The following is a 14,764-nucleotide window of genomic DNA, read 5'->3' as shown; positions in this document are numbered from 1 at the left end:
ACCGGCTGCCTCTATGGTTTTTAACTCCAGCTGGGCAGGGCGGGGTCAGCTGAGGGGTTGTCCATAGGGAGGGAAACTGAGGCACGATGAGTTTCGCATAGAACCTAGGTGTCCTGGCTCCCAGCTCCCCCCTCCACCCCGCTCCAACCACTAGACACCGCTCCCTTCCCCGAGGCGGGGACAGAACCCGGGAGTCTGGGGCGACAGTGTGTTGGCAATAAAATCCCATCTATTTCAACGTAGCGGAGGGAGGGGGTCCAGTACCCCCCCTCACCTCGGAGGTGGGAGGAACCAGTGCTGGGCTGGCAGGGGGGTTGGTTCCGGGGGGGGCAGGTCACATCTTCAGCTGCCCCCCCTGGCTGCCACCATCCTCCTCGGGCACCTTCTGCTGGCCGCGATAGATGTAGGCACTGTAGGGTGGGGAAGGCGGGTTAGCGAAGGAGAATGGGGGAGCTGTTGGCGGGGGGGAGACAAAGTCAGCATCTGCCCCCCACCCTGGCACGGGCCTTTCCCCCCATCCTCCCCCAGACACACAGACCCTGGCACATGGGTGCCCTGCCCCCCGGGGGAAGGGGTGGGGGGGACCCCGGCATCTGGACTCACCAGCCCCCGAGGAGCAGTAGGACCAGCCCGGCGCTGCTCCCGATGATGACCCAGACGGTCCAGTCTCCAGGCCCCCCCAGGGGGATCGGGCTCCGTGGTGGGGGGGGCAGCGTCAGGGGCCCCAGCAGGGGCGGCAAAGGCGGTAGGGTGCTATTCACCGGCAGGGGAGTCACTGCAATAGGGAGGGGACAGGTGTTAGAGCGGGGGGGGGCTGGCTCCTCTCCCAGCTCTGGGAGGGGAGTAGGGGCTAGTTGTTAGAACTGGGGGGAAGGGCTGGGGGCCAGGACTCCTGGGTTCTGTCCGCCTCACCTGTCACCTGGAAGCGCAGCTTGGAGCAGACCCAGCCCTGGGTGTTCAGCATCTCGCAGCGATAGTGCCCTGAGTCGTTCACTGTCGCCTCCTTCTTCACGAGGAAGGCGTCGGGGCCCGTGACTATGACCTGCTCCACGCCCCCCACCGCCTGCCGGAGAGACACAGGGATCAGGCAGGCTGGGGGTTGGGAGTGAGGGGCACCAGCAGCGCTGGGGGGAGCCCAGGGCTGGGCTAGCAGGGGGCTGCAGGTCGGGAGCGAGGGGCACCGGCAGAGCTGCGGGGGGGCAGGGCTGGGCTGGCAGGGGCTGCGGGTCGGGAGTGTGGGGCACTGTACCCGGTAGAAGCGGTAGCTCTTGGCCCCATAGCTGGCACGGTGCCAGGTCAAGGCACAGTCCAGGATCAGGTCGTCCTCCTGCTGGACCTGCAGCCTCCGCTCTGCCAGAGACCCAGAGATCAGAGCCCATAACCCCCCCCCCCCCCCCGGCCATCTCATCCACCCCAGTAACGCTCCCCACATCGACCCCAGCAGTGTGCCCTGGGTCACAGCAATTGGCCCATCCCTCCCTGTAACCCCCGCCCGGCCCATCCAGTCCAGCTTCTGACAGTGGCCAAAGTCAGATATAGGGGACCCCATCGTTACCCACAATACACCTCACCATGTGGTGGGGAGGGGATTTTCCTTCCTGACCCTGCAGGAGGAGTCAGGCCCTGGAGCCTGAGAGTGAAACCCCAAAACAGGCTGGAGGCCTCTAGACCCCCCCCCCGAATCCCTTCACAGTAGACCCCCCCACACATCGTCTGACCCCTCCATCCCTCCCTGGCACCCCCCGCTCACCCCCACAGCGCAGGTCCCGGTTGCAGGAGTAGATCTCGGTGCCACAGACCCGACAGTCGATGAACTGGTGAACCATGCGCCCTGCGAAGAGGAGGGGGTCAGAGCCCAGCGGGGAGTTCAGAGCCGGGGGGCTGTCAGGGCCTAAGGGGTGATCAGAGCCAGGGGTGGGGGGTAAGAGCCCTACAGAGAGGTGGTGGTCAGGGCCCGGGGGGGTGCCAGAGCCCTGCAGAGAGGCAGGGATCAGGGCCAAGAGGGGTGTCAGGGATGGTAGGGGTCAGAGCCCAGGGGGTGTCAGGGTTAGGGCCCTGCAGAGAGGTGGGGGTCAGAGCCCAGGGGGGAATCAGAGCCCCAGAAGCTGGAGTGGGGGGACAGCCCCTCGGGGAGTAAGGTTGGTGCCAGTGTCCTGGGGGGTCAGAACCTGACTTGCTGGGGGAATTGGACCCAGGCATTCAGGGGCTGGCGGGAGGCAAGGGATTACTGGGGATCAGCAGGGAGGCCCTGAACAGCTGCGGGGGGGTTAGCATTAGGAGGTCAGGGCTCCCTGGCCTGGAGTGCAGTCAAGGATAAGACCCTCCCAGCATGGAGATCCCTGACCCCCCCAGGGAATCAGAGATGGGGTCCCTGGAACCCCCAGGATCTGTCCCTGCCCCCCACCCCCCCGCCAGCTCCCACTCACCACACTTATTCGGGCAAAAAACTGCAAAACAAGAAGGAAGAAGAAGGGTGAGAAATGGGGCCCATCCCCCCCCAATCCCCTGGGGAACAGGGCTGTGGGTCGGGAGTGAGGGGCACCGGCCGGGCTTGGGGGGAACAGGGCTGGGCTAGCAGGGGGCTGCAGGTTGAGAGTGAGGGGCACCGGCAGGGCTGGGCTAGCAGGGGGCTGCGGGTCGGAAGTGAGGGGCACCGGCAGAGGTTGGGGGGAACACAGCTGGGCTAGAAGGGGGCTGTGGGTCAGGAGTGAGGGGCACCTTCCCTCACCCTCTCTCTGGAATCGGGCCATGAGGCTTGTGAAGGTCTCTCTCAGCTCCTGCAGACTCCACATCACCTCGTTGAAGAGCTGCCCATCTGCAGAGCAACCAGGGTGCTGTGAACACCACACAGGACAGTGCCACGGCCCCACACAACTGGGCAGCCCTGTGAGCGTAGCTCCCGTCTAGCCACACCCATAGCCCTCAGCCACCCCAGCCCCACCCCTCAGATCCTCACCATGTGACAGCAGCGCAGCTCCTGCCCCGCCCCATCATTAGGTTCAAGAGGCAACAGGGGAATTTAACTGAAAACCAGACACCCCTCCCCGACACCAAAGCGGAGCCCCTCCCCCCATATCCCACCACCCACATACAGAGCAAACACCCCCACCCCCCGCGAAAATCCCTCTCCTAGAATCGACCCACGTCGTCTAAGCGGTTCAGGGTTCAAATGGTTAATCGAGCTGCAAAATCGCAGAGCAGCCAGCAGAGGGCGCTGCCTCATTGGCAATTGGAAGGGGGGGCCCAGGGCTGGGCTAGCAGGGGGCTGCGGTCGGGAGTGAGGGGCACCGGCAGGGCTGGGGGGAGCCCAGGGCCGGGCTAGCAGGGGGCTGCGGGTCGGGAGTGAGGGGCACTGGCGGGGCCGGGCTAGCAGGGGGCTGCGGGTCGGGAGTGAGGGGCACTGGCGGGGCCGGGCTAGCAGGGGGCTGCGGGTCGGGAGTGAGGGGCACCGGCAGGGCTGGGGGGAGCCCAGGGCCAGGCTAGCAGGGGGCTGCGGGTCGGGAGTGAGGGGCACTGGCGGGGCCGGGCTAGCAGGGGGCTGCGGGTCGGGAGTGAGGGGCACCCCAGGGCTGGTACCTTTGAAGTCATTCTCCATGATTCGGGTCACGGCCCGTCTGAAGTGGGCGGCGGCTTCTCCCATCGTCTTCTCATCTGGGGGGGTGATGTGTTAGTGGGGGGGGCAGCAAAGGGGATGAGACCCAACGCTCTGGATTGCTGCCCCCCAGACAGCCCCTCGTCTCCTAACATCCCCCCAACTCCCTCTCCTCCCTCCCTCCGGGCTGTATTGGGGTGGCAGAGGCGGGGGGTAGGGGCCCCTGCGCACCGATGACCCCCATGTAGGTCTGGGGCCCGATGGGCAGCTCCGCCAGCCCCTGGAGGCTGCGCTCGAGCAGGGCCTCCAGCCGCGCCCGTAGGTCCGGGTCCCCCCGCAGCTGCCTGACCAGGTAGGGCCCCTTCAGCTCCCGCAGCAGCCGCATGGAGCCGGGGTCACAGCGCAGGCAGCCCCGGACCCCCGGACCCCCCAGCACCCACAGCACCAGCCACACCGCCCAGGCCATGGCCGGCCACCAGGGGGTGACCTCGCACCACCCCGCCCCCCTGCCTCGCGGCCAATCGCCTTCAGCACCCACCCCTGACATCACAATGGCCTGGCCAATCACATGGTAAGATTCAACCCTTCACACCCTGACCTGGGCGAGGGGTCCCTGTATACTCAGCCCCTGCCCCACCCCAGAGGGGCCACGTCCCAGTGCCGTGCAAGGGGTCCCTGTATACCCAGCCCCTGCCCCACCCCAGAGGGGCTGCATCCCAACGCTGGGCATGTGAAATCCGAGCTCCTTTAGGGTGACAGGCGTCTCTGATTCAGGGTTAATCCCACCTGCCTTTCCCTTCCCCCTCCAAGCTGAGTCCCAAATGGTTGCTGTGTCCCCACAGCCCCGCACTGAGTCCCCGGCCCCCTGGCAGGGCCGGGGCCCTGTTGGTCTTTCATAGCGGCTTGTGTGTCAGGGCTGGGACCACCTGCCCGGGCGGGGGTCAGAATAACTCTGGACACGGTCTGCTTCGGATTAATTAACCTTTGATCCAAATGGGCAACCCGGGGTGGGGGGCGGAGGGGGGTCATAAAACCAGCATCGAGATTGATGGCTGCTTTCATCAAGTGAGGGACAGAGTTGGCCAGCTGGGAATGGGAGGTGGGGCTGCGGGTCGGGAGTGAGGGGCACCGGCAGAGCTTTGGGGGGAGCCCAGGGCTGGGCTAACAGGGGGCTGCGAGTTGGGAGTGAGGGGCAGAGCTGGGGCCCTGCCCAGGGCTGGGCTGGCAGAGGGCTACGGGTTGGGAGTGAGGGGCACCGTCAGAGCTGTGGGGGAATCAAGGGCCCTATTGTGCCGGGTGCTGCACAGACCTAGAGATCGTCCCTGCCCCATGGAGTTCCCACTCTAACTAGATCCCAAGAGAATCATTCTCCCCACTTTACAGCCGTGGGGCAGCTGAGAATAAAAACAGATTCCTCTGCCCCTCGTGCCCCATTCCCTGCCCCCCTGAGCCAGCCAGTCCCTGCCCTGGGGCTGGATGGGAGCCAGTGCCCCCTAGAGGGGAAAGGCCCCGTGCCCCATTCCCCGCCCCCCTGAGCCAGCCAGTCCCAGCCCTGGGGCTGGATGGGAGCCAGCGCCCCCTTGAGGGGAAAGGCCCCGTGCCCCATTCCCCACCCCTCTGAGCCAGCCAGTCCCTGCCCTGGGGCCGGATGGGAGCCAGCGCCCCCTAGAGGGGAAGGTTTGAACCCAGCCACGACCCAAGTACTGGTCTGGATCCCTCCATCCAGTGGTTCTCCACCAGGGATACGTGTATCCCCAGGGGTACGCCGAGGTCTCCCAGGGGGTCTATCAACTCATCCAGATATTTGCCTGGTTTTACAGCAGGCGACAGAAAACGCGCCTGCGAAGTCAGGACAAGGGAACATTTCATCCAGATGGTGACGGGTTCGGACGGCTCTGTGTACGATCCCCTGGGAGGTAAGGACAGGATTTCTATCCCGGTTGGTTCATCTGATATGGGGACAAGGCGAGGGGAAGCAGGTTTTCAGTAACACTGTGGCTGGGGCACTGTCGTATTTGGTGGGTTGATTTTGGAAGCACGTCGTTTTTCAGGGAGGTGAAACTCGGGGGAACGCAAGACGCGTTGGCCTCCTGAAAGGGGTACAATCGTCTGGGAAGGCTGAGAGCCAGCACCATCCTCTCTGCTGATTCCTTCCTTCGCTCCCTCTCCCCGTCCCGTCCCCGCCCCTCCTTTTCCCAGCCCCACACGCCTCTCCCCACAGCCGGCCCCTCTGGAGTGCCAAGCCCTCAGCAGCTGGGACGGGCTGGAGGGCTCAGTGGGGAACACCAGGCAACCCCAGCCCTTGCCCTATGAGAGCAGCACCCAGCTCGGTGTTCCTGTCCCTCCTTGGAGAATCCGGGGTGTCTGGCTCGTCTTTCGGGGGGCGACCGTCTCCCCCGCGGCATGGTGAGTCCGAGCGAGTCCAGGGTCCGCCCCGGCTGTATCGGTTTCTCAAACCCCCCCCATGCAGCCCAAATCGGAGTGGGATCTAAGAGGTGCCCATGTGGGTCCATAGTGAGACATGTGTAAATCTGAGTCCCTGATGGGCGTCCTGGGGACACTCCTCTCCCCGAGGAGAGAACCTAACTCCTAGCTCCCAGCCCCACTTCTCTAACCACTAGACCCCATTCCCCTCCCATAGTCAGAGAGAGAATCCAGGAGTCCTGGCTCCCAGACCCGCCTCCCCCCCCCCCCCGCAACCACTAGCCCGCACTTCCCTCCCAGAGCCAGGGCTAGGACTCCTGGGTCCCCTAAATGGGGTGCAGAGGGGTCAGATCCAGAAGCCCCAACACACAGTTCGGGGCTGGCCATTCGGGGTGAGTTGGGCATCAACTCCGGGTGGGTGCAGAGCGTGGGATGAAGGAGAAATGGAAGGTGAGTTTCTCTGGGAAATGTGCGTGTGAATGAGAGAAAGAACGAATGAAGAAATGAGGAAAGACATGAAACTATGAAAAGAAAGAAAGAAGGCTGTAAAAGGAGAAAAGAAAGAATGAAAAACAGGAAAGAGAATGAATCAATTAATTAGCGAAAAGTGAATGAAGAATGAACAAGTGAAAAGACGATTGAAACCGAGAAGAAAGATTGAGAGGGAGATTGAAATGAAAAATAGCTAAGAATGAATGATTGAAAAAGCGAAAATGGGTTGAAAAGTGCGAATGAATCAAAAAATCGAAAAGAATGAAAATAGCAAATGAAAAAATAAACTAGCGAATGGATGGAGAGAAAGAAGGTGTTAGGAAGGCAAAGAGTGGGGAAAAGAGCAGGAAGAATAGAAAAGAATTAATGAAAAAAATGGATTAGTGAAAAAAAGAGAACGAATCAAAACTAGAAAAGAAAGTATGAATGAAAGAAAAAAGAATGAATGAAAAATTGAAAAGAAATATCATCTGAATAAGAAAAAGAAAAAGGAGGAAATTTACTAGACAACAGAGAATGAATAAAAAAAGAAAGGGAAACATAGAAAAGACTGGAAAAGAAAAATGAATGAAAAAGAAAGAATTGAAAATAGAAAAGAAAGAAAGAGCAAATGGATGAAAGAAAAAAGAACTAATGAAAAATAGCAAAGATAAAGAATGAAAAAGAAAAATGAAAAACTTAACTAGAGAATGAATGATAAAGAGAATGAAAAACAGAAAAGAAGGACTGAAAGAAAGAGAGAATGAATGGAAATTTGAAAAGAAATGTTGGATGAATGGATGAAAAAACAAAAATGAAGAAATGAATGAGAAATTAGAAAATGAATGAAAAAGAAAGAAAAATTGAAAATAGGAAAGAAAGAATGAAAGCAAAAGAGAGTGAATGAAACCGAACTGAAGAGAAATATCGAATGAATGAATGAAACAGACACTAACTGGAGATTAATGCAAATCAGAAAAGAATGAATGGAAAAAAGAAAGAGAACAAATGACCCAAGGAAGATGGAATGGAAAATTGAAAAGAGAGGATGAAAAGGGACAATGAATGAATGAACGAGAGACGAGAGGGAACGAAAGAATGAAAAAGGAAAGAACTAATGCAGTAAACAGAAAAGGGGGGAAGAGAGAGGATGAAAAATAGAACATTTTGAATGAGAAAGAAGAAGAGAATGAGTGGGAAATGGAAACGAAAGAAAGAAAGAAAAAGAAAGAAAGAAAGAAAGAAAGAAAAGTGTTCCTGTGCTGGGGGGGGGGGGTATTACAGTATAAGCCTCCCCCCCACACACACGTGGTGTCTCTGCCAGCTGCCGGGGCGGGGGGGGGACCATTAGCTCATATTTTAGCACCAGAGGGTTGCAAGCTTTGTTGCTTGTCGGCTCAGCTCACTGCATCCCCCCAGGCTCTGTGCACCCCCCAGCCCCTGGGGGCCACCCTCCTGGCCCCCGCATTTGAGGGACTTCCCTGCACCCCCTATCTGCTCCCCCTCATGTCAGGGGCTCTGGGTGCCCCCTCCCCCATGCCAGGGGCTCTGTGTCCCCTCCCTCCATGCCAGGGGCTCTGGGTGCCCATCCCTTGCGCCAGGACCCCCCATTCTCCTCCCTATGCCTGGGGCTCAGTGTGTACCCATACTTTGGGATCAGCTGCATTAGGCTGAGGGATTAGCTCCATCCAGGCATCAGGCTCAGCATGTTAGTACCAATGCTTGGGCATTAACTGCAACATACTCGGGATTTTACCATCAATACTGGGGCATTAGCTCTAGGAGGTTCAGGGTGTTAGTATTGATACTGGGGTATTAGCTGGACCAGGCTTAGGGTGCCAGTATCAGTGCTGGGGTATTAGGTGCAGCAGGCATGGGATGTTAGTACCAATACTGGGGTATTAGCTGCAACAGGCTATGGGTGTTAGTATCAATACTGGGGTATTAGCTGCAACAGGCTATGGGTGTTAGTATCAATACTGGGGTATTAGCTAGGGCGGGCCCAGGGTGGGTTGGGGTGTGTGGGACCCGGAGACGTGTGGGTAGGGGCGGGGTAGGAAGGGAGAAGATATTCACAGCTGGAGGAAATAAGACGAGTGGGAGCCGTGGGCAGCTGTGCTCCGAGCAGGGCCGAAGGTGAGAAATCAAAGGGCTGTGAATGTTTTTCGCTAATGCTGTAGGAAGGGGTTAAAAAGTATGTGATCCTTTGGTCTAACCCCTAGACCCCGCTCCCCTTCTAAAGCCAGGGATAGAACCCAGGTGTCCTGGCTCCCAGTCCCCTCTGCTGTAACCACTACCCCCACTCCCCACCCAGAACTGGGGATAGAACCCAGGAGTCCTGGCTGCCCCCCACCCTCCCTGCTCTAACCAAAGGGAGTGGGGTCTAGTGGTTAGAGTGGGGGATGGCTGGGAGCCAGGACTCCTGGGTTCTATCCCCAGTTGTGGGAGGGGAGTGGGAGCTAATGGTTACTGCAGGGGGGAGTGGGAGCCAGGACGCCTGGGTTCTCTCCCTGGCTCTGGGAGGGGACTGGGGTCTAGTGGTGAGAGTGGGGGCGGGCTCTTTAGAAAACAACATCCAATTTCACAGTTCCCCCGGCCGTTTCCCCTTCTCCCGTCGGAGGTTGAACAAATCGGAGCCGCGCGGAGGTAATAAATCTTTGATTTCAGCTGGGCCGTCAGCTCGCGTGGAGGCCGAGACCCCAGGGCTTGTAAACTGGGCAAAGGGGCGGGATGGTGGGGTCTTGTAAACCCAGGATCTAACTGAAAGCAAACAAACCCCGGGTGATCCGAGGGCTGCGAAATCTGGGCCCTGGGGGAACAGGCCCCAGGCGCTGGCCAGGTTGGGGAGCACATGGAGAGGGGAGACGCTGGCGTGGATGAGTTTGGGGGGCAGGAGGGGGGCGTGCTGAGACTTTTCGGGGCTGGAGTGAAGCAGGAAGAGAGGCGGGAGGCAGCGGTGCTGGAACTCAGGGTGCTGGGGGGCCCCTGGCTTGCTGTGGTTTCCATCATATCCAGAGTTTGCAGTTTGGTTCAATGGCTCTCAGCACCCCGGTGGGGGGAAGGATGGAGGCTTGCGGTGAGCGGGCAGGTGGGGACGGCGTAGCATGACCGACCGCGGGCCCGAGCTAGGTGCACTGTGGACACAAGCCGGGTTTAAGAGCCTTTGCCGGGAGGGAAGCCAATGGCCTGGAACAGCTCATAAGAGCGACCCAGGAGCGCGGCGAAAGGAGAATAAATCAGCAGGGTCTAAAGGTGGGAATATTAACAAACAGTAACACAGAGTAGCCGAGATTAGTTAATAATGATACTAAATAGCAATTTAACATTCTTAATGGCAGAAAGCTTAACAGCCTGGAATGTGCGTGAACATAATTAATCCTGTTAAAAAACTCTATACGGGCTAACAAGAGTGATCATCCTCCGAGCCCAGTATTACTAACACCTGAGAAATGTATATTAATAATGACAAAGGCCGATAATGTGTCATAATAACAGTATAAGAAAACCTAAGTTAATATGAATAATATTAAATAACCTAGAATTGTTCAGAACAGTGATTATTATTATTAGACTAATAGTAATAACTAATACAGACCAGAGAACACATAATATGAATAATAAATAGCCTAAAATTGTTACTAAGAATTATTATCATTAGTATTAAACTGGAATTCATAATAATAATTAATCAATAGTCTTGAATTGTTAATAGGAATTATTACGGTTACACTAGCATTCAGAACAAGTAATTAATTAATTAATAGCCCAGAATTGTTCAGAAGAATCATTATTGCTAGGCTAGAATTCATAATAATTGAGCAATAGTTTAGGCTTGTTAATAAGAATTATTATAAGCCTAGATTTAATAATAAATTCATTCATAGCTTAGAATCATTGAGAATCAGATTGATGATGATTAGTCTAGAATTATTATTTCTACTTTTATTTAATGAATATCACAGCAATGCTAATATTAATAATAAATTAGCTAGAATTATTAACAGTATTATTTATTAATAAACTACAATGATTAAGTACTTATTGTTATTTAGTGATATATTATTATTACATTATTATTGTACTAATCTGAAATTAGTAGTAAGTACATATTCTTTAATACTAATGTAGAATGATTATTAATAAGTAATTGACAGCATGTACTTGTTAATAACAAATAATAGCCCATGATGGTTAATAATTAATAGAGTAAAATATAATACATTTATAAATATTTGTTAACAGCATAGAACTATTATTAATAATAAAAAATAGGTTAGAATCGTTCGTAATAATCAACGATCACATTAGATATTTAATAATATTAATAATTATAGAAGAAGAAATGCCTGTGACGGTTGTTAAAAATTTGAAATAAACAGTAATGTGAGGTTGGAACAGAACCAATAATTAATAATCCATTTGACTAGGAATAACAAGAATTTATTGTACTTTAAGATTTTTATTAATAAATTATATTTTAGAATGTTTAATAAGCTTAATAAAAGAGTAGCCTAAGCTAACTGGTAGTAGAAATAATGAATTATAATAAATAATTAGCTTATGATGTTTAGTAATAACATCAATGCATAATAAGTGATTATAAAAATATTAGGAATAATAAATAAATAGCCTATGATTTTTAGTAATAATACTAATAATTAATCAGTCTAGAGGGTTGAAAACAAATAGTGGTGTATGATTGTTTATAAGAATAAACAGCTTTTGACGGTAGGTAAAAATATTAATGCATAAACACTGAACATAAGTAAGAAACTATAGCTTATATTTATTAATAAAGAGCTAATAATTAATCATTAGTAATAGGCACTGGTAAGTCATAGAATATTCATCTGTAATGATTTAAGATTGTTAGTGATATAAATCATATCTTAGAGTTGTTACTAAGAATATATTAAAATTAGTTAATAATTATAAGTGATAATAAATTACCTCTGATAGTTCATAAACCAAACATTTAATATATAATAATTTACATTTCTTAGTAATAAAAGTAATACATTATCGCTTATAGTTGATAGTAATACAGTAATAATTAGTTATAATAAATAGCCTCTGATAGTTCATAAATATTATAATAATTTAAGCTAGCTAGTAATATTAATAAATTATAGTGTATACTTGTTGATAAATTAATAATTCATGTATAATAGTAATTAGCAAGTAGTTACTGAAAGTTCATAAAATATTACTCTATAATGTAAGATTATTAATATTATTAATTATCTTTTAGCATTGTTAATATTAATTAATAAATAACCCCTGGTAGTTCATAAAATAATAATCTATAATAATGTGACTGTTAGTAATAATATTAACAAACTATAGCTTAGAGTTGTTAATAATAAAAAATCGTTCTAATAATTAATAAATGTCCTCTATGATGTCATTAAATATTAATCTACAATAACTAAATATTGTTAGTGATAATGTTAATAAATTATAGCTTAAAATTGTTAATAGTAACATTAATAGTAACATAAATAGTTAGTTAATAATTAATTAGTTAATGAGTATTTATACATTGATGATCATATTACTTACGATTGCCCGTGCTAATGCTCAAGCCATAGCTTATTTCGTTTAGCCAGATGACGACAAATTGCTTGGAATTGCTAACTGCAGTAATTACACATCCTGGCCTGTAGGGGCTAGAAATAATTTCCTTGTTTCATAGGCCCAGAACCTCACAACTGTGGGGGGGCCTAACAGCCATGGGCCCCGTCAACTCCAATGGGGCGAGAGCCAATTTACCCCAGCTGGGGATCTCCCCCCCACCCCATCCCATGTGTCCAGTCCTATGGGAATTAGGCACCTAAACCCATTTGACTATCTGGGCTATAGAGTCTAAGTGTCTACTCTGCCCTGTTCAGCAGAGAATTTCCCCCAAATGCCCCACAACCCAGGGTGGGAGCAGAAACATTGGGCCGCGGGCACGGAGCAAGAGAGACGGTCACCACGCCAAAAGAACAGGGAGAGATTGCTTGTAGAACCAGTGCTGGCTACCCACTGAGAACGGGGCTCATGAATGTCTCGTGTCATTATATTATGTTGACATTGTCATCGGTGATACGGGCAGTAGATCATGACACGATTCCTCGCTGTTGTTATTTTCTGTTCTTATGTGGCATCTCCCTTACTGGAGGTTTGCAGCCACAGCGGAGTCTGTTCTGTGCCATCCTCTGCTCATCTCTTTGGGGATGACAGGGGCTTGGAGCCGCCACGTCATGAATCCAACGTCTTCTTTTTCTGCCTTGTGGTCTTCTGCCATCGATTCCCGGGGCCTGTAAACACGCCGCGCCTACCGAACCTCTTAAACTAGGCCCGGCGAAGCAAATCTTTCTTTTGCTAAGATTCTTTCTGCTAGTGTTTGCCGAGTCCCGGTCTTGTTCGTTGGTTACGCCGTCCGCCCCTAATATTTGCAGAATTCGCTGATAGCACTAGATGTCGTCCGGTTGTGATTGCTTTGGGGTCATTTATTTGAATGTCCCCATGTCACAGCCGGGATTTCAGTTAGACCAGATTTCAAAGGCAGGTTATTTTTATATTTAGTGTTTCATATGAGCAGCAATTATTTTATATAATATATCATTTAATTTAAATTGATAATACAGACAATACACAATTCCTTATCGTTCTTCATGATTCTTTTATTATTTTATATTACTGATAACTACTTTATATAATTTATTATTTAACGTATTTCTATTATTAAACTATTATTGGTCATACAAATGATACGTAATTGCTAATGATGCATTTTTATTTATGGTATCAATACTTACTATTATTTTATGTACTTTATTATTCATTTGCATTATTATTGAATTAAAATAGATGGTGGGAGGTGCTGTGCATAATTGTTTTTAAATATCCTAAAATCAAACTCTACTGAGTTCTCCAGAAATATTTTTCTCACTTTGTTTCTGTGCGACGGGGCCCCGATCTCGGTGACTCTGTGTCTGGGCAGCGCCCGGCGCGACGGGGCCCCGATCTCGGTGACTCTGTGTCTGGGCAGTGCCCGGCCTGACAGGGCCTCAAATCCGATCTCAGTGAGTCTTTATTCCATGTGCTAATCTGGAGCAGGCACTAATAATCATCAGAGCGCAGCCACTAGCGAGTTACCACGATACGATCCCCAGAGAGTTCAGGGTAGTGCAGAACAATGTTTATCTTTCCCTCAGCAGGGGTAAAATTATCACGGAAGAGCTGGGAAATGTGACCCCGCTAGCTCGTGGAGCAGGGAAAGACCAGTCAGCGCTTTGAAGATTTAAAGCATTAGGAGACCAGACGCGCAGCTAGTGTCTCTCGGCCGGAGCTCCATTGGGGTCACTGGGGCTGATTTACCCCACCTCAGGGTCTGTGATAAAGCTGTTCTTTAGAGAACAACTGGGGCACGGTCCCTTCTCTGCTGAATGTCTCTGGTCCTCACAGCGGTACCAGGGCTCAGCCAGGTTGGAGTGGGCAGCGGGGCACAGAAGAAATCCAGGATCCGCGACCCCAGCTTTCTCCCCCACTTGAAATCCGCCCCTCAGGAGCTGGGTAATGAACTTTATTGGACTTAATATATCAGTCAGTGCTGGTCATTTGTTACCTAGCAGCGGTTTCATTTTTCCTCTTATGTATTTACCTGACTTAGTCAGTCAATCTATCTATCTATCCTCGTCCAGCCCCCCATCTATCTATCTATCTCCATCCACCCCCTCTATCTATCTATCTATCTATCTATCTATCTCCATCCACCCCCTCTATCTATCTATCTATCTATCTATCTATCTATCTATTCCCATTCAGTGGTGAGGTGCGGGGGGCAAGCGGGAGGCAGGGGGGAGGCACAGTTTTGGTGCCATGGAAACAATTTGTGCATTTGTGTCAATTTCACTCAATTCTTCCGGTCCAAGAAAAAAATGAAAAAAAAAATCCTCCCCCCCAAAATGTTTCGTTTAGACATGTTCTAACCAAATCATTTTGTTTTTTCAATTGAAAGCGTCTCTTCCTTCAGAAATCGCCTTGTGTTTTTAAAAACGCTCAGCTTTGAAGGGAGACGTTTCCTTCAACCCGAATCACAAACAATTCCAACTTTTGGGTGCAATGAAAATGTCACCAAAAAATAATTTTTTTTTAACTAAAAATGCATCTGCCCCCCCCCCCGCCCCGATTTATCAGAAGAACCAGAAAGTCTCTTTGTCACCCAGCTCATGAGAGGAACAAATTCAAAAGGTCCTATCTCAGTTATTCTCAACCAGGAATACGAATACC

The 14,764-nt window shown here is 51.0% G+C and overlaps 2 protein-coding genes across 2 annotated transcripts in view; one reads left to right on the top strand and one right to left on the bottom strand.

The window, feature by feature from the left end:
- Positions 1-216: 216 nt before the first annotated feature.
- Positions 217-4,065, bottom strand: IZUMO1 (izumo sperm-oocyte fusion 1). The gene is made up of 8 exons (XM_074937396.1): positions 3,824-4,065; positions 3,577-3,651; positions 2,729-2,815; positions 1,751-1,831; positions 1,250-1,350; positions 913-1,063; positions 604-775; positions 217-410 (listed from the first exon to the last, which is right to left on the bottom strand). The coding sequence occupies exons 1-8, from the start codon at positions 4,056-4,058 to the stop codon at positions 335-337; spliced, it is 978 nt and encodes a 325-aa protein (XP_074793497.1). The 5' UTR covers positions 4,059-4,065; the 3' UTR covers positions 217-334.
- Positions 4,066-5,300: 1,235 nt separating this feature from the next.
- The window catches only part of NTN5 (netrin 5), a 31,676-nt gene continuing 22,212 nt past the window's right edge, over positions 5,301-14,764 (top strand). The window contains exon 1 of the mRNA XM_074937312.1: positions 5,301-5,508. The gene's annotated coding sequence lies outside the window, so the exon portion shown is untranslated. The remainder of the gene's footprint in view (positions 5,509-14,764) is intronic.

Source organism: Natator depressus, chromosome 23 (assembly GCF_965152275.1).
Source record: "Natator depressus isolate rNatDep1 chromosome 23, rNatDep2.hap1, whole genome shotgun sequence".
In the NCBI taxonomy this organism is placed as follows: Eukaryota; Metazoa; Chordata; order Testudines; family Cheloniidae; genus Natator; species Natator depressus.
The sequence above is the reverse complement of the archived record's forward strand: the minus strand, read 5'-3'. Positions and strand labels throughout refer to the sequence as shown.

Bases quoted from the DNA above. Each gene is read 5' to 3' on its own strand.
- IZUMO1 (XM_074937396.1), bottom strand. From the start codon at position 4,058: ATGGCCTGGGCGGTGTGGCTGGTGCTGTGGGTGCTGGGGGGTCCGGGG. The intron at 1,832-2,728 runs GTGAGGGAAGGT...TCCTCTTCGCAG, and splicing joins GGCCCGATTCCAGAGAGAGG to GGCGCATGGTTCACCAGTTC. The intron at 1,351-1,750 runs GTGAGCGGGGGG...GGTCTCTGGCAG, and splicing joins CCGGGACCTGCGCTGTGGGG to AGCGGAGGCTGCAGGTCCAG.